The sequence below is a fragment of the Salmo salar genome, chromosome ssa12 (assembly GCF_905237065.1).
Source record: "Salmo salar chromosome ssa12, Ssal_v3.1, whole genome shotgun sequence".
Classification (NCBI taxonomy): Eukaryota; Metazoa; Chordata; class Actinopteri; order Salmoniformes; family Salmonidae; genus Salmo; species Salmo salar.
Genome location: NC_059453.1, coordinates 53829835 through 53849758, shown reverse-complemented (window position 1 = coordinate 53849758; position 19924 = coordinate 53829835). Strand labels below are relative to the sequence as shown.

The window sequence follows — 19924 nt, the reverse complement described above, 5'->3', positions numbered from 1 at the left end:
CCCCCCCTCTCCAATAACCACACACACACACACACACACACACACACACACACACACACACACACACACACACACACACACACACACACACACACACACACACACACACACACACACACACACACACACACACCACCCCCTCAAAGCTGTCTGTCCTCACCTTCCATCAATAACAATGCCTAAGGCTCCCTGTGGAGACAGAAACCACCATACTTCAGAACAGCAGAAGTCACCACAAGGAAATTACATCCAGTCACACAGATGACAGAGGAAATGACTAGAGGCTGTTCCCTCCTCCGGTAAGAAGGTAGTCCATATAGAGAAAGGTCAACACAGGCCGCTTGTCTTATTTCAAGGAAAAACAATCAATTGTATTGACATACTTTTATAGGCTGAGCTACATATTCATCACCTCAGCAACCCAGTAACCGAATAAAGCCCCCCGCCTCTGAAAGCCTCTGCCAAGTCTATGGGCCTTCTGAATTTCAAAAGATGCCAGCCAGGGGTGTGTTCAGTTCGGTTCAACGTTTGCTGTGCTTCCTGGCAGTTTGTACTGAACAACATGTTTCCCTAAAACGGTACACATCGTTCTTCAACAGCCTTTGAGGTACATTTGCTCCTGTTTGGCGGGTGTGGTGAGGTGGGATCATTTTAAATCGCAAAACTCACCCTCTGGGCAACCATAATCATCCCAGTATTCAATTGGTCGTTTGGTACAGGACCGTGTCCATTGACTTTAATGTTGAACACCGTTCTATCATACTGAATGCATTCCTGGTCGTTTAGTACAGTACAGTTTCCATTGAATTGCACACTGTTCTATCGTACTGAACACGCCTCAAGTGTAGGCGCACCCCTGCAAAATCGCGATTGATCCAAATGGAGTTGGTGTCATTTGGTGCCTTACATTCTGACCTGCCTTATTAAATAACCAGGAAACTTTTTTATTATTATTATGAGAAGCACATTTAATAATTGTATTTATTCATTAATTAAAGTTGCTGTTTAAGCGTGGTCATTCCGTTCCTGGTTGGACAGGCATAAGGTTGCCATACTGGCGTTTTTATCATACATGATTGAGGCCTTTATTATTCAGAGATCTGTTTTCAGCTATTGACAGATTATTTTATTTCCCACAGATGAAGTTTGTGGGCCTCCTAGTCCGTTAGAGGTGGCAGTTAGTATGAGGGATTTCGATTGTCTTCCTCTTCTCACTCACCCAAACCTTCCCCTCACCCATTCCTGGCTGGGGAGAGCTCCTCAACATCGGCTATGCCTTTGATTAATGAAATCCCCTTATAAATCCTTTCTAATCCACTGACTCGACAGACACACACACACAGTAGTTCTGACTTCTGCTTCTTTTCAGAAACCAGGGGACAATCTGAATAGTAGGAAAGTCCTGCAGTAACAACATGAGATAATCAAGCCAACTGTTGACATGAAGGAAGACAATGAAGGAGATGGTAGTTGTCTCAATCCATTGAGGTATTCTGTTTGCTGCAGTTATTTCATAGTCAGGTGAGTTTATTGATGGTGGTCAGGTACTAACAGGCAGAAGATCTGATTATTTGCATCCAGCAGTGTTATATATGCAAACAAAATGTTTTGAACTGTAACTCAAACCCAAAACCAAATGAATTGTATTGGGACAGGTGCGCATCATGGCCAATAATCCACACTCACTGCAGTTATGTCTCTCAGTATCGAGTACATCAGTCCTCTGGTGGTCGATTAAGCAATGCGGTGTGCCTGGATACAGCCATATACCACAAACCCCTGAGGTGCCTTGTTGCTATTACAGTATAAACTGGTTACCAACATAAATACACTACATTACAGAAAGTATGTGGACACCTGCACGTCGAACATCTCATTCCAAAATAATGGGCGTTAAAATGGAGTTGGTCCCTCCCTTTGCTGGTATAACAGCCTCCACTCTTCTGGGAAGGCTTTCCACTAGATGTTGAAACATTGCTGTGGGGACTTGCTTCACTCAGCCACAAGAGCATTAGTGAGGTCGGGCACTAATGTTGGGCGATGAGGCCTGGCTCGCAGTCGGCGTTCCAATTCATCCCAAAGGTATTCGATGTGGTTGAGGTCAGGGCTCTGTGCAGGCCAGTCAAGTTCTTCCACACTGATCTCGACAAACCATCTCTGTATGGACCTCGCTTTGTGCATGGGGGCATTGTCATACTAAAACAAGAAAGGGCCTTCTCCAAACTGTTGCCACAAAATTGGAAGCACAGAATCGTCTAGAATGTCATTGGATGCTGTAGCGTTAAGATTTCCCTTCACTGGAACTCAGGGGCCTATCCTGAACCATGAAAAACAGCCCCAGACCATCATTCCTCCTCCACCAAACTTTACAGTTGGCACTATGCATTGGAGCAGGTAGTGTTCATCTGGTATCCACCAAACCCAGATTAATCCGTCGGACTTCCAGATGGTGAAGCGTGATTCATCACTCCAGAGAACACGTTTCCACTGCTCCTGAGTCCAATGGCGGCGAGGTTTACACTACTCCAGCCAACGCTTGGCATTGCGCATGGTGATCTTAGGCTGTTCGGCCATGGAAACCCATTTTATGAAGCTCCCGACGAACAGTTATTGTGCTGACGTTGCTTCCAGAGGCACTTTGGAACTCGGTAGTGAGTGTTGCAATGATTTTTACATGCTTTAGCACTCGGTGGTCCCGTTCTGTGAGCTTGTGTGGCCTACCACTTTGCGGCTGAGCCGTTTTTGCTGTTATACGTTTCCACTTCACAATAACAGCACTTACAGTTGACCGGGGAAGCTCTAGCAGGGCATAAATTTGACGAACTGACTTGTTGGTAAAGCTGGCATCCTATGACGGTGCCACAGTGAAAGTCACTGAGCTCTTCAGTATGGCCATTCTACTGCCAATGTTTGTCTATGGAGATCGCATGGCTGTGTGCTTGATTTGATACAACTGTCAGCAACGGGTGTAGCTGAAATAGACGAATCCACTAATTTGAAGGGGTGTCCACACACTTTTGTATATGTATAATGTACAACAGAAAACAAGTGTTTTTGCGTCATACCTGTGGTATATTGTCTGATATACACATGGCTGAAATTCTGTTTCAATCAATCAGCATCCAGGGCGTAACATCGTACAACCATGAGGCTATCCATAACCAAAACTCCTTGGTTTATAATTCCAAATATCCCCCACACTGTGGCAATTGGTGACCCTTAAGGTTTTCCCATTTACTACAGATAGGTGGTGTCGGTGAGCTTCAGGGCAGCCATTTAGCAAAGAGCAGGATGTGGGGGTTTACTGAGACAAACACAGGTCTGTGTGCCACACACACACAAACACACACAAACACACACACAGCAATGCAGTAAAATAAGCAGAGCTGAGCGGAGGCAGTCATGGAGTTGCGAGCTGAACTGCTAAAGTCCATCTGGTATGCTTTCACTTCTCTGGATGTGGAGAAGAGCGGGAAGGTGTCCAAGTCCCAGCTAAAGGTGAGAGGTCAAGGGTCAAGTAAGGGGTCAGCATAGGGGTCAAAGAGCTGGGAGGATTGCAAGGATTTGCTTCAGTGTGTCTCTCTGCCTTTCCAATGTGTTGGTTTGTGTGTTATTGACGTTTTTACCCTTAATTGTTTTTGTTTGTTATCTTTTCCCTGTTTGAGGAAAATTATGTTTTTTATATCACTGTTATCAACACACAATTTTCTTATTTATTTATTGATCTAGTTAGGTCAACCGAATTAGACACTATTTTCAAGGTCTAATCTCTTTCCTGTTAGCTAAATGCTTTCTTTCACTTCCCACTGAGAAAAAACTGGCTGAATCAACATTGTTTCCACTTCATTTCAACCAAAACATTAAATGTGATGATGTTGAGTCAACATTTTTACGTCATTTTGTCTTTCTTTTTTTTTTCTTAAAAAAAAATCTACATCCAATGACATGGTGGAACGTTTTGTTGATTTCACATTGAATTCATGTTAGTTGACAACTCAACCAAATGTAAATCAAAACTAGATGTTGAACTGACACTTGTGCCCAGTGGGTTGGTGTGTTTGTGTGTGGGTGTGAGCTTTCCTGTAGCATGAGCTTCACACGCAATGTTATTGCTTGAACAAACCCCTTGTATTGATATTCGATCACCTTTTTTTAACCTTTGTCCTCTCTCCCCAAATCTAGAATAACAAACAGGAGCAATAACACACCACCAGCCACCCAGATGCATGATGGTGCTCAGAGAGGGTCTGCCTCTGAATATAGAAATAGGCCTATCACCATAGCAGATTACTGATTACTGCCTCTCCATTCCAGCGGTAGTCTGGCCCATACATAATCCCAGGAATTAGCCCAGTTAGAGTCAGTTAGAGACTCTTTCTGTATCCCCACTGGGCACAGACGTCAATCCAATGTCTATTTAACATTGGTTCAACATAATTTCAATAAAATGATGTGGAAACAATGTTGATTCAACCAGTGTGTGCTCAGTGGGTCTCCTTGTCTCTCCCTGTCTCTCCCCATCTCTCTCTCTTTCTCTTGCTCTCTCTTTCTCCCCCACTCCTCTCTCTCATAACTTGTACATACTGTTGATGAGTTGTACTGTACTTGTAGGTCCCCAGTAACGGTCAGATCGCATTTTGCTTTGGGGAGGGTTGTGTGTTTTTTGGGGGGGAACAGGGGAGGATAGTACATGTTTTCCTTGGTTTAGATTTGCTTTTTTGCAGGTTTTACTATATCATTTCTTCCATCCTAGCCACATTTCCTCATCTTCTGGCATGCACTTCCCCTATATCATGGTGTTTTGGTACTTCCCTTATGCACTACGCTTTTCCGTATGCTAACTTATACTATACCACAGGTCAGTATAGTCGACCAGTCTAACAGTCTATCCTGCCCACTATGCACCATTCATAGTAATAGTTGTATGTGGATCGTTTGTCCAGATCTGCAATAGGCTAACTAGCAATCATGCCGCACATAAACGCATTCAAATCTGTATACATTTTTTGATATGAATCGACAAGAACAAATTGCAAGGTGCATCTTTGCGCATGAAAGAGCAGCGAAGACATGAGACACACAACTCAAAAATCTCCCCTATTGATCTTGTTTAGGGACAATAAAATGATCCTACCTAGACTAGTTTACAACACCAAAATGCAATGAATAATTGCATTACTGTTTTCAAGTGAGTACAACATCCCAGCCTGGTTTAGGCTGCAGTGAAAACGTCATTTAAATAACAGCTCAAAAGCCCTGTAATTTGAATGTTTCATTCCATTTGGATCAGTTGTGGGTCTACTCTCCACAGTTTAGAAGAAAGGCACAGTAGCTGGCCAGTCTGGCTGCATTTTTTATACCGATTGCAGATCATTCTCCCAAGACGTCCTATAATAATGTGGCCACATCCTCTCCCGGCAGGCCCAGTTATTCAGGAAACACTAACACAAGCTCTGCCTCTTCTCCAATCTATACGGCTATTCCTCGCACACCTAGAACATAACGCTTCAATGTAGCATAAATATTTACTGTTTCACTTTTTAAACGATTTGCCTTTTATATGCGGCAAAGTAGCTTACATGTTTGATACAAAAAAAAACACCACATCATGGGAAAGCATTGTAACGCCCTGGCCATAGAGAGGGGTTTTTTGTTCTTTATTTTGGTTAGGCCAGGGTGTTACATTGGGTGGGCGTTCTATGTTCGTTTTCTAGGTTTTTTGTATTTCTTTGTTTTGGGCCCGTGTGTGGCTCCCAATCAGGCACAGCTGAAGTTCGTTGTTGCTGATTGGGAGTCACACATAAGGAGCATGTTTTTCCTTTGGGTTTTGTGGGTAACGGTTTCTGTTCAGTGTGTTTCCTGACAGGACTGTTTCTGGTTGTTTTTGTTTCGTTTTTGTAAAGTGTTCTCTGTTTGAATTAAAATTCTAATGATGAACACATCCTCTGCTGCACCTTGGTCTAATTCTGACGACGGCCGTTACAAGCATGCAGTTTATACAGGGTGGTGAAAGTCCACAGTGATGAGCTTGATGCTCCTTTCAATAAATATCAAGGGTCTTATTCTGGTGGCATGATGATCAATGCGTGGCTGCCATTTGACAAATAAAAATAATCTGACACTTTTGTACATAATTATCTCATCATGTAGCAGGCTATACCTGCACTGTATCTGCAAGCTGTTGGCCAGAGCGCACCTGCTGTCACGTCCTGACCAGTAAAAGGGGTTGTTTGTTATTGTAGTTTGGTCAGGGCGTGGCAGGGGGTGTTTGTTTAGTGTGTTTCGGGGTTTTTGGGCAATGTTCTATGTTAGTATATTTCTATGTCTGTGTCTATTTAGTCTATTTCTATGTTCAGGGTTTTTGGTTTGGCCTTCAATTAGAAGCAGCTGTTTTTCGTTGCTTCTAATTGGAGGTCATATTTAAGTAGGGGTTTTTGTCACCGTGTTTGTGGGTAGTTGTTCCGTGTATAGCGTTTTGCCTTACAGGACTGTCTTCGTCGTTTATTTTGTATAAGTATTTTGATTGTGTTTTTTCCTTCTAATAAAGAAGATGAGTATACACGTTCCCGCTGCGTTTTGGTCCACTCAATACGACGAACGTTACACCTGCCAATACAATACCAGAGGGCACCTGCCAATACAATACCAGAGGGCACCTGCCAATACAATACCAGAGGGCACCTGCCAATACAATACCAGAGGGCACCTGCCAATACAATGCCAATACAATACCAGAGGGCACCTGCCAATACAATACCAGAGGGCACCTGCGAAGGGCACATTCACTATACCTACGCAACCATTTTTATGGCAAAACCATCAGTATGCAATGGACAACACAACTGACGGGAAAATGCCTCCAGGGTCTCCCTTAACTGGTAATTGCCGGCATTTGGTGAATAAAAAAAAATGAAAAGCCAATGAATAAAATTGTGGCAGTCCAAATTTTCCAGGAGAGGTTGTTTATCATAGCCTACACCCCGAATTTGCACTTCAGCGCCATTCTCTCACACCTTGTGGGACAGTACAGTACATTTTAATTCAGTAGAGTACAGTACGGTACAGTACAGTGCAGTTTAATTCCCTAGAGTACAGTACAGTTGTATTTAATCAATAGAGTAGAGCAGAGCAGACTTCTATGTTTGGGTCTAATCAAGGCCGGTCCGGACCGAACCAAATCTGAATCAATTAAAGATGTCTATGTTTAGGCCTAGTATAGAGAAGGGTGTAATTGCAGACCGCAATTAGTGGCGTTTTCTGATATTGGCATTTCTTGATTTCAAGTTACACCCATTGATGCTCGCCATTGTTCCATGGTCATTTCTTTCATGTCTGGGACAACAGTTGTTGACAATTGTGTCATTGTAGCTAAACCTAACCTGACACCTTTTCCTAACCTTAACCTCATTCACCTATCCTGCTATGTTAATTATCCTAACCTGCCACATTAGTTATCCTAACCTGCTATGTAAACAAATCATCTGTGTCGAGAAACCATCAGTCTCATACCACCGGAACTGACCAATGGCAGGTATCAATGGACTGACCAATGGCAGGCACCAATGGGCGGTTCCTGATATCAGCGAACAGCCACATCAAGAAATTACACCATATTGCTAATATGCCGTGGACGTTGAAATCCAGACCAGTCCAGACTGTACCAAATCTGAACCAAACATAGACATCTATGATTGGTTCAGATTTGGACTGATCCAGATCAAAAACCGAAGTTAGTTGACGTTGAAATCAAGGCTGGTATGGAAGGCACCAAAAACAAATACCAAAAAAAGACATCCAAAATAAGTAATCGTCAGACCGTGCTTAGTGGGTCTTGTCGCGTAACCTATACACTGTGTTGATGAGTTGTAGGTGTTGTCTCGTAACCTATACACTGTGTTGATGAGTTGTAGGTGTTGTCTCCTAACCTATACACTGTGCTGATGAGTTGTAGGTGTTGTCTCATAACCTATACACTGCGCTGAACATCCCACACGACCCTGTGGCTCTAGAGGACCACTTCAGAGACGATGATGATGGGCCGGTGTCCAACCAGGGGTACATGCCCTACCTCAACAAATTCATACTGGACAAGGTACTGTATACACACACAAACACACACACACACAACACACACACACAAACACACTTGGCATCCTCTCTTTCTGACCCCAGGTGGTTGAGGGCACGTTTGTTAAGGAGAATGTAGATGAGTTCTGCTGGACCCTCAGTGCCAAAAAGAACTACCGGCCTAAAAATGGTGTGGACGTTCTGCCTGATAAAGATGCCTTCCATCTTTGGTGCCTCTTCAACTTCCTGTCGGAAGACGATTATCCACTGGTCCTGGTCCCAGAGGAGGTGAGTTCTTAGCCCTGGACGGTAATCCAAAATCATTTGCCTCTTTTCTTCCCTCTTTTCATGAAAATGTCTTGCAACAATGTCAACGGGAGATTTGGGTGAAAATTCTGTCTCAAGTTAGGATTTGTCCCATGATGTGCTCTATTCATTCCCTATGGTACCTTGCAGGTGGAATATCTCCTGAAGAAGATCTGCAGAGCCATGAGTGTGGAGTTGAGCTGTGTGGACGTGGAAGACTTCATCTCCCAGGAGGCTGTGCAGCAAAGCGGCATCACAGTGTGGGCCTTCCTGGACTTTGTCAACACCGGGAGGCTGACCAGAGGGATGGAGAAGGACTCTGTTACGATGGCGATAGACAAGGTCTACCAGGAGATAGCGGGCAATATCATAAAACAGGTGCTTTTAAACATAAAGAGAATTTATAGACATGTTTGTGTTAGTATGCATATAATATAAATGTAATCAACGTGTAATATGGTATTTATATAATTAGGCATGTGTAACTTTGTGTGGCCGTATGTGTCTGTCCTTAGGGGTATCTGTGGAAGAAGGGCCACTTGCGGAGGAACTGGAACGAGCGCTGGTTCTCTCTCCAGCCCAGCACTCTGCATTACTATGTCAGTGAGGACCGCAAGGAGTGTAAAGGCTGCATCGAGCTGGGCCACAACTGCTGTGTGGAGGTACACAACACTGGGTTAGGGGTTATGTAGAATGGATGAAGGTACTACGGGGGATAGGCCTACACTAAATCCTCCGGCATAGGGTGCCAATGTGGGCAGAGCTGGGAGGAGGGATTTGTTCAGAGAAGACGTCGATAGGGTAACATACTTGAATGAATAGGAACCACCCCATTCTTTTTATCAATACAAAATGTCGTGTGTGGATGATGCTGTTTGTTATGGTGGTTATGTTCTCACCACTGTGGTTGCATTGACAGGTGCTGCCAGAGAAGGAGGGGAAGAGGTGTATGTTCTGTGTGAAGACGCTCACTAAGACCTACGAGATGAGCGCCCCCGACACCAAGCAGAGACAGGAGTGGACCACAGGTCAGAGATCATACAGTACAGTACACACTGGGCTTTTAAAGCCTGGAGAAAATAGCCATTTCACACCTTGATGAAGGCGAAAGCCACAATGCGTCAGTGTTTTAAATGCTCAATACGCTCAATATCTAAAGGCTTTTAATGAGTGCCCGGACCTGGATTTTTCTCTTGCCCTTCATCTGGCTTGGTTTATGATGATGCTTCAGGCATACTGTATGATGTATAGGCTACTGTATGTTGTCACTGCAGCGATCCAGACAGCCATCCGTCTGTGTGTGGAGTGGAAGAAGTCCCTGCATAAGGACCTGAAGCTGCGACGCAGGGAGCAAAGGGAGGAGAGAGAGAGGAGACGCACCGCCAAGGAGGAGGAGCTCCAAAGTCTGCGCCTCCTCCAGGGGGAGAGGGAGAGCAAGTTGGCTGAGCTGGAGCTACTACAGGTGTGTGTGTGTGTGTGTGTGTGTGTGTGTGTGTGTGTGTGTGTGTGTGTGTGTGTGTGTGTGTGTGTGTGTGTGTGTGTGTGTGTGTGTGTGTGTGTGTGTGTGTGTGTGTGTGTGTGTGTGTGTGTGTGTGTGTGTGAGAGAGAGAGAGAATTGAACAGCGATGTTATAATAGCCTCACAATAACTGTTGTTATATTTGTAGGATGCGCAAAAGCAGGCCCAGACAGCTCTGCTGCAGGAGGAGCAGAAGAGGAAACAGAAACATGTGGAGCTGCAGAGAACCCTGCAGGAACAGCTACAGCAGGCTGAGGAGGTGAGAGGAAAAGGTTAGCGGGGAGTTGAGGAGGAGGTGAGCTGATCAGTGTAAGGAAAGAAGGTGGATGTAAGAGGAAGGAGAATTTGAATTTTTACTAGGATCCCTATTAGATGATACTATAATGTCAGCTAATCTTCCTGGGGTCCAACACAGAAAGACTATTCCACGGTAACAGAGTGATGCTGAGACTCTGATTTTTCACTTTAAAATGTATGCCAAATCAAAAACAATGATTGCTAAGTTAAACAAACCATAAAATGCTATGCACAAGGACTATATTTATCGATGTCCACAGAAAATGTTACAAAAATACATGTACTTGAAGAACAGCAGATGCATAGTTTCGTAACAGAATGACAGTTTGTGCTGTTGGGGCCATCATTCTGTCACCAAACATAGTTATTTTATTGTTTTCTTGAAGGTGGATTTAGTTTTTACCTGAGAAATGTGATTTGGTAAAGAATTCCATTTAGTGATGGCTCCATCTAGTATTAATGTAGATTTGAGGATATTTATCCCTGGTCTGGGGGTTATCAGTTGTCCTGAACTAGCCTGTCTGGTTTGGTGGTTATGTTTGTTCCTAGTATACACTAATTGGTCAGAAAAAAACTTTGGTTTGTTTAAAAATATCACGTTCCTAAAGAAAATCAAAAGACTGGATAATAATTTCTGTTCAACGGGAAGCCATGAGAGATGATGGCGCAATCGGTTGACATTCATACAGGTAGATCAATGAAGAGCCAATCTTGCAGCCTTTTTTTGAGCGAGTTGGAGCTTTTTAAGATATTTTTGCTGCAGATGACAATATGACTGGACAGTACTATAGGTCTGATAGAACCTCAGAACATGTATTGTTATAGCAATGCCTTTACCCATTTTAATTACAATCTTTACCTATATGTTCAGACCAGGATAGAGCTGCGTCCAATGTGACACTTTTTAACTTGTTCCACAGACAACCCATCCATTGACAAGTTCAATTGAGGGTCACCAGCAAGCATATATCTTATGCCAAATACAATAAATGATGTTTTAGAAATATTCAACACCAATTTGTGAATGTTAACCCCCTAAGACACCGTTCATAGTTCTTTGCTCAATACATCTGTTAGTTCATTATATGCTGATGCAGTGCTATACATTGTAGAGTCATCATCATACATAACCACTCTTGCTTTATTCATTACTGATGGTAAATCATTAGTCAAGATAGAGTAGAGTAGTGGGCCTAGGCAACTGCCTTGAGGAACACCACAGTGTAAATCTTTACAGTCCAAAAAGCTACCATTAAAGAAAACCTTTTGCCTTCCCCTGGAAAGGTAGCTTTCCATCCAGGATAAAGCTTCAGAAATAAAACCATAACATAAATTTACCTAGCAACAGTTTATGATCAATTACATCAAAAGCAGCACTAAAGTCTAACAGCACTGCACCCACTAGAGGAGAGGAGGCGGGGAGAAGGATAGCAAGAAGGAACTCAAGGAAGGTTGAGGAGGAGGAAGGTATGAGGGGTGAGACAATGAGGAGAAGGACCCAACTCTATAGATCTTTACGGGTCTAATTGTGGCTTTGTCCTGGTGTGTTTGTTGTGGGCCAGGCGCGGGTCAGCATTCAGGCAGAAATGGCCCTCAAGGAGGTAGAGACGGAGCGTCAGAGGAGGAGGATAAGGGAGCTGGAGGTGATGCAGCTCCGCTTGGAGGAGGCCCTGCATCAGGAGATGAGAGCTAGACAAGACGAGGAGGTCTACTGCCTCGCACAGGCCAGGTAACACACACACACACACACATACAGATATATACAGCACACACACACACACACACACACACACACACACACACACACACACACACACACACACACACACACACACACACACACACACACACACACACACACGCACACACACTGGTCAGATAACACACACATGTATATACAGTGCCTTCCGAAAGTATTCACACCCATTTACTTTTTCTATATTTTGTTGTGCTACATGCTGAATTTAAAATCGATTCAATTTAGATTTTGTGTCACTGGCTTATACAAAATACCCCATAATGTCAAAGTGGAATTATGTTTTTATAAACTTCTACAAATTAATTAAAAATGAAAAGCTGAAATGTCTTGATTGAAAAAGTAGTCAACCCCTTTGTTATTGCAAGCCTAAATAAGTTCAGGAGTAAGAAGTCACATAACAAGTTGCAAGGGACAGACTGAGAAAATCCCAATACTGATTAAAGAAATTATTGAAGTTGATATGCAGCCATGTCAATGGTAGAGGACGTCGACTTCAATGGGCCCCTAAACGTAAGGCACGTCTAGAAACAAGATGCCATGTCGAAAAACCTTGACTGCCTGGATGGAGAAATTGTACAATGATTTCTCTGCAAGCTCGAGCTCTCAAACAACAGTATGTGTGGTAAGAACATATTATTGGAGGTCTATGAATACGCTGTCATACATCACTGCAATGAGCCATCACATTAATGAGAAGTGAGAACACGGAGGAGAGGCACACAGCAGATAATCGTTGCTGAGTGGGGTGGGGGCGATAGCTGTATAGTGAGCGCCGTCTGGTGGGGTTTTGACTAGATAGCACAGCTACAAAGTCAATATTGGCCTTATCGTAAAAATTCATTCATATTTTTTTTCTTTTTGATCTTAATTTAAGATTTAGGTTAGGCATAAGTTTAGCACTGTGGTTAAGGTTAGGTTTAACATTCAGTTTTATGAAAATAAATCGGAGAAATAGGAGGGTTTTATGACTTTGTGGCTTTGGTAACTAGTAAGACCGTCTCGGTAAGTAGTCAGGACTGCGGTAGACTAGACTGCATTGCCCCTTAGCGGTCATATCTGAGTTGTGAATTCACGTAATTGTATGATTTTTTTGTTATCATTTAAATGCTAAATGTCAGTTTTAAACGTAAATACTTTTATTTCATTTGTCACATCCCTGCAATGATTCAAATATCATTGATTCGTTCATCATATCAAACGAATCATACCGAATCATTCAAACTAAAACGTACAATCTAGATACAGTGCCTTCAAAGTATTCACACCCCATGACTTTTTCCACGTTTTATTGTTTTACAGCCTGAATTTAAAAAGGAATAAACTGAGCTTTTTTGTCACTGGCCGACACACGAGTATCACATAATGTCTGGAATTATATATTTCGACATTTTGGGAAATTAATAAAACTATTTCACCATGCCTTGAAATAAGGACTAAAGTAAAACTGAAAAAAATGTATGTCTTGAATACAAAATGTGAACAATCATCCCTGTGCAAACTCTGTCACAAGGAAACAGAATCAATAGAGCATATTTTCTGGTACTGTCCTTCAGTGGCTGGCTTTTGGAGTCAGGTTTAGGAATGGTTGTCATGTCATAAATTGAGGGTTCAGCTGGACCTGCAAATTGTATTATTAGGAGATCTGAAAAACCACAAACAGTCAATGGGAAATATCATTATACTCTTGGGTAAAGTATTTATTTTTAGGGCAATATCGGTAGAAATGTTTAAAATAGGGAGGTTCAAGAACCTCAAGACGTCAAAGTAAAATGGAGGGATGTTTTGCAAAAGGAAAAAGCAAAAAGGCCTAATACTGGGAAATATGGGTTAATCTGTGGACATCGGAGGGTTGGAGTTAAAATCAGAATTAATGGTGGATTGGCCGCTTTGGATGAAAATCCAGCTCTTGCAGAGAGGAAATTAGGAATATACTGTATGTATTTGTATTTATTAGCGATCCCCATTAGCTGCTGCCAAGGTAGCAGCTACTATTCCTGGGGTCCAAACACATTAAGGCACTTACATTACATATCAAACAAAAGATAAAACAGAACATCATATAACATTATTACACCACTACATACAGTGCCTTCGGAAAGTATTCAGACCCCTTGACCTTTTCTACATTTTGTTACATTATAGCCTTATTCTAAAATAGATTTTTTTTAAATCCTCAGCAATCTACACACTATACACCATAATGACAAAGCGAAAAGAAAAAATATCAAAATTTTAGCAAATGTAAAAATTAAAAACAGAAATGCCTTATTTACAAAAGTATTCAGACCCTTTGCTATGAGACTCGAAATTGAGCTCAGGTGCATCCTGTTTCCATTGATCATCCTTGAGATGTTTCTACAACTTGATTGGAGTCCACTTGTGGTAACTTCAATTGATTGGACATGATTTGGAAAGGCACACACCTGTCTATATAAGGTCCCACAGTTGATAGTGCATGTCAGAGCAAAAACCATGAGGTCGAAGGAATTGTCTGTTGAATTCCGAGACAGGATTGTGTCGAGGGACAGATCTGGGGAAGGCAACCCAAAACATTCTGCAGCATTGAAGGTCCCTAAGAACATAGTGGCCTCCATCATTCTTAAATGGAAGAAGTTTTGAAGCACCAAGACTCTTCCTAGACCTGACCGCCAGGCCAAACTGAGCAATCAGGGGAGAAGGGCCTTGATCAGGGAGGTGACCAAGATCCTGATGGTCACTCTAACAGAGCTCTAGAGTTCCTCTGTGGAGATGGGAGAAACTTCGAGAAGGACAACCATCTCTGTATCACTCCACCAATCAGGCCTTTATGGTAGGTTGGCCAGACGGAAGCCACTCCTCAGTTAAAGGTACATGACTGTCACGTCCTGACCAGTAAAAGGGGTCATTTGTAATTGTAGTTGGTCAGGGCGTGGCAGGGGGTGTTTGTTTTGTGTGTTTTGGGTTTTTTTGGTTCTAGGGGATTTTGGTTCTAGTTTTCTATTTCTATGTTTCTTTTCTATGTGTGGCCGGGTATGGCTTCCAATCAGAGGCAGGTGTCTTTCGTTGTCTCTGATTGGAAGCCATTCTTAGGCAGCCTGTTTTTCCTGTGTTTTTGTGGGTGGTTATTTTCTGTATAGCCTGTGTGCCTTATGGAACTGTTTCGTCGTCTGTTTATTTTGTTTTGAGTGTTCTTTCAAATAAAGAAGAAAGATGAGCACTATACCCGCTGCATTTTGGTCACCATTCATCGACGCTTATGACAATGACAGCCGCATGGAGTTTGCCAAATGGCACCTTAAGACTCTCAGACCATGAGAAACAAGATTCTCTGGTCTGATGAAACCAAGATTGAACTCATTGGCCTGAATGCCAAGCGTCACGTCTGGAGAAAACCTGGCACCATCCCTACGGTGAAGTATGGTGGTGGCAGCATCATGCTGTGGGGATGTTTTTCAGCGGCAGGGACTGGGAGACTAGTCAGGATCGAGGGAAAGATGAACGGAACAAAGTACAGAGAGATCCTTGATGAAAACCTGCTCCATAGCGCTCAAGCCCTCAGACTGTGGAAGGTTCACCTAAGCACACAGCCAAGACAACGCAGGAGTGGTTTTTGGACAAGTCTCTGAATGTTCTTGAGTGGCCCAGTACGAGCCTGAACCTGAACTCGATCAAACATCTCTGGAGAGACCTGAAAATAGCTGTGCAGCAACCCTCCCCATCCAACCTGACGGAGCTTGAGAAGATCTGCAGAGAAGAATGGGAGAAACTCCCCAAATACAGGTGTGCCAAGCTTGTAGTGTCATACCCAAGAAGATTCGATGCTGTAATCGCTGCCAAAGGTGCTTCAACAAGGTACTGAGTAAAGGGTTTGAATACTTATGTAAATATGATATTTACCTTATTATAAAACCTGTTTTTGCTTTGTCATTATGGCGTATTTGTGTGTAGATTTATGAGGGGGAAAAAACTATTTAATCAACTTTAGAATAAGACTGTAAGGTAACAAAATGTGGGAAAAGTCAAGTGGTCTGAATGCTTTCCGAAGGCAGTGTATCTACAATACAAAATGTATAATATCATCATACAACAATATGACAATGTACTTGTGTGTAGAGTGCTTGTGCTAGCACTTGTGAGCATATGCGTGTGTCTCTTCACAGTCCCTGTTGTTCCATAAGGTGTATTTTTACCAGTTTTAAAAAAAATCTGATTCTACTGCTTGCATCAATAACCTGATGTGGAATAGAGTTCCATGTAGTCATGGTTCTATATAGTACTGTGCGCCTCCCATAGTCTGTTCTTCACTTGGAGATTGTGAAGAGACCTCTGGTGACATGTCTTGTGGGGTATGCATGGGTGTCCGAGCTGTGTGCTAGTAGTTTAAACAAACAGCTTGGTACATTCAGCTTGTCAACATTTTTTACAAAAACAAGTTGTGATGAAGTCAATCTCTCCTCCACTTTGAGCCATGAGAGATTAACATGCATATCATTCATATTAGCTCCTCCCTGTACGTTTAAGGGCCAGCCATACTGCCCTGTTCTGAGCCTTTTGTAATTTTCCTAAGTCCTTCTTTGCGGCACCTGACCATACTACTAAACAGTAGTCCAGGTGTGATAAAACTTGGGCCTGTAGGACCTGCCTTTATTATGGAGAGACTTCTCCCCATCTTAGCTACTGTTGTATCAATATGTTTTGACCATGACAGTTTACAATCCAGAGTTACTGCAAGCAGTTTAATCACCTCAACTTGCTCAATTTCCACATGATTCATTCCAAGATTTAGTTGAGGTTTAGTGAATGATTTGTCCCAAATACAATGCTTTTAGTTTTTTTTATATTTAGGGCTAACTTATTCCTTGCCACCCATTCTGAAACTAACTGTGCTCTTTGTTAAGCGTTGCAGTTATTTCAATCTCTGTAGTAGCTGACGTGTAAAGTGTTGAGTCATCCGCAAACATAGACACACTCGCATATCATTAGTAAAGATTTAAAAAGGGCCTAAACAGCTGCCCTGGGGAATACCAATACAAATAAAATAAATAAATAATGGGGAGTAGAATTGATGCAAACAATTAATTTTATAGAACCCAAAACCTATCTGCAATATTAAAGCTTATATTAACCTGAAGTGATTTGGCTGTAATTCTGTTTAGCTCAAATGCATGGCACCCTCAGTCAAGCGAGTACACACACACACACACACACACACACACACACACACACACCGTTTTTTGTTAGTAGACATGTTTACACTCAGAGAGACGCCAACGATTTCCTGTCATCTCTGTGCGGTACTTGTGGTTTGTCTACTTACTCAGGAACTGAACATCTTAGGGCGTAATGTGTTTTCATGTTTACTTTTTCCATAACCCTGCTCTCTGATTGGTCTTTCCATTATGACATTGTCATAACTGTGCTCTTTGATTTGTCTCTTCATTATTGTCACAACTGTCACAAAAATAAGCTTTAGAATATACAATAAGTTTGGGCATTCCTATTCTGTAACTGTAACATTATTACCATAGGTCCAGCCCATTATTTTTAGAGCTCCAACCAGGGTCAGTGTGCTATTGTGACTAGAACCCTGCATGGTGGTGGCTCTCCTTCTCTCTCTTCATCCCAAGGCTGCTGGTAGAGGAGGAGGAGAAGATGAAGGCCCTGCTGGCCCTCCAGGAGGAACAGGAGCAGTACATCCTGAAGACCCAGAGAGAGAAGCAGGAGCTCAGGCAGGAGATGGTAACCAAGTCCCAGGCTTTGGAGGAGGCCCAACACCAGCTGGAGAAGGTTCGGGCCAGCCGGCGCAGAATGGACCAGGACATTGCAGTGAGTGCAACAAAATCAGTATCAAACCCAGATCTTCTGCTAAGTGTATAGTATATCAGGGAACCACTGTCCAGACAAGTACAGCTACCCCACAGCTACTCATCAAGCAGTCATAGTCCGCTTAACCACCTTTGCTGCACACACGTATCTGTGTGAACGGGCATGCATGTGAACGTGCATATGTGTGGGTGTTGAATGTACTGAAACAAGCCACAGGACGGAAAGATAAGGTTCAGGGTCTTAGAGGTCAGTGTAGATAGTTATGCTGTACTTTCCCCCACTCAGGTCCCATGATGTCTATTTAGTACTTGCTGTATGTGTGTCAGTGTGCGCCCTGTGTTTTATATTATGCTCCTTCTTATCTGATCATAATAAGCATCTCAAAGTGAAGCACAGTGGCCTCTGGGTCCGGTATAAACTACAAACATGTATTCTCTAACTGCCCTCTTTCATTCTCTTCTCCTTCACTCCCTCTCTCATTCTATTCTCCTTCACTCCCTCTCTCATTCTCTTCCCCTGCATCTCTCACCCCGTCCCTCTCCATGGTCTCACTCAGGCTGCTCAAAGGAAGCTGCGACATGCCAGCACCAGCGTCAAACACTGGAACATCCAGGTGAACAGACTGACACATCCTAATGGACCGGTAGGTGAGATAAGTGGTGAGGAAAGTGTTCTAGTGCATAAAGCTACGTTTGAACAGGTGCCTGTGTCAACCCCCTTGTCCTTGTCCTCCCTGCATTTTGTTTCTCTTTCTTTCTCTTTCTCTACTCTCTCGCTCTCTCAAATTCATTCCTCCCCCTCACTCTCTCCCTCTCCCAGAGAGAAGACCCTCTCTTGGAAGCTCAGGGGTCCCAGTTGTGTCTGTGCCCTCCCTAAGAGACCCGGGCCTACGCCTGTACCATCAGAGGAATGAAAGAGAGAAGGAGAAGTGAGGAGAGAGTGAACATCAGTGGAAGAGAGGAGAGGCGTCTGTCTCAAGCCTCCAATGAGGACATGGACTGTGCCTGAGGCCCAAGATCCCCAAGCTACTTTTTATTTTTTTTAAGAATGTTAATGTAAATACATACCACTGGGGTTGTACTAGGGAGGCAGGTAGCCTAGCAGTTAAAAGCGTTGGGCCAGAAACCGAAAGGTCGCTGGTTCAAATCCCCAGACTGACTTGGTGAGAAATCTGTTGATGTGCCCTTGAGCAAGACACTCTGTATACGAGTGTCAGCTATATGATTCAAATCGAAATGTACTATCAGATCACTTTCTGTTTACTTAAAGGACGTGTTTTTGCGTGAAGGATATCTTTATGTTCTGTGAGTGTGACCTTTCTTTTCTCTCTTTCCCTGACCTTAGTGAATTATTATGATGGTAGGAATATGATCAGAATAATGCTAATAATGCTTGGCGCCTTCATCGGAGGAAAGTTTTCAAATTTAAAACATCAATATGTTTATTCTGTTTTAATTGTAATTATAAACAAAAACTCTAACTGACCACAACATAGAAGTTGTCAATCAATTGATACGTTTTATGTTTATAATTAACAAACTGAGTCTAAATAAATCCATAGGACCACTTGGATGATGACGCTTTTTAATATTTTCTCCTGAACTGGCAGACGAGTTTGAAATGGAAATAAACGCTTTATGATTGTTACATACTGTATCCTGTGGTTGCGACTTCCTTCGACTTCTCTTGAAGCAGTCTGCTTTTATACACATCCAACCCCAAACTATGCTGCTGACATGTAAAACTCTGCCAAATCTGTCCTCAACCTCTGCAGAAAACATGGTTAAGATAGACACCTAGTGGCAATATGGTTGACAATACTGGCAATAAAGCCAAATGGAAAGGTGGTGAATGGAATACCAGTATAATAGAATACTTGAATATCTCATAGGGAAATGTGCCTTTCAACAAGCTACAGGCATACATATAGCATACAGACATACAGACAGACAAACAGATAACAAATATCAGGTGATGAATAAATAAATCACCAATCCAGTTAAATCATGATGAATCTCATTTAAGATGTGGAATAGGGAGAGAAGAACACCCTATGGGTTGCTGACTGTCATAGAAACGTAGAAGATCTCCAACATTTGATTTGGGTGAATTTAAACCTTTTTACGTTTTTTTTCTCCAGACAGTTAAGACTGAATTTCAATATATGGATGT

The 19924-nt window shown here is 42.7% G+C and overlaps 1 protein-coding gene across 3 annotated transcripts; it reads left to right on the top strand.

The window, feature by feature from the left end:
* Positions 1–3345: 3345 nt before the first annotated feature.
* Positions 3346–19399, top strand: LOC106565117 (differentially expressed in FDCP 6 homolog). Of its 3 annotated transcripts, none has more exons than XM_014131865.2 (12): positions 3346–3498; positions 7952–8092; positions 8173–8355; positions 8524–8751; positions 8889–9035; positions 9293–9401; positions 9648–9835; positions 10040–10150; positions 11751–11917; positions 17554–17752; positions 18309–18395; positions 18572–19399. In XM_014131865.2, the coding sequence occupies exons 1-12, from the start codon at positions 3403–3405 to the stop codon at positions 18626–18628; spliced, it is 1713 nt and encodes a 570-aa protein (XP_013987340.2). In that variant the 5' UTR covers positions 3346–3402; the 3' UTR covers positions 18629–19399. The 3 variants fall into 3 exon arrangements, with proteins under 3 accessions (XP_013987340.2, XP_013987339.2, XP_045547977.1); XM_014131864.2 differs by having other exon boundaries at positions 18309–18399; XM_045692021.1 differs by having other exon boundaries at positions 18309–18411.
* The last annotated feature ends 525 nt before the right edge of the window (positions 19400–19924 follow it).

Coding starts and splice junctions, on each gene's coding strand:
- LOC106565117 (XM_045692021.1), top strand. CDS start 3,403: ATGGAGTTGCGAGCTGAACTGCTAAAGTCCATCTGGTATGCTTTCACT. Junction 8,752..8,888: donor CGGGCAATATCATAAAACAG/GTGCTTTTAAAC, acceptor GTCTGTCCTTAG/GGGTATCTGTGGAAGAAGGG. Junction 11,918..17,553: donor TACTGCCTCGCACAGGCCAG/GTAACACACACA, acceptor CTTCATCCCAAG/GCTGCTGGTAGAGGAGGAGG.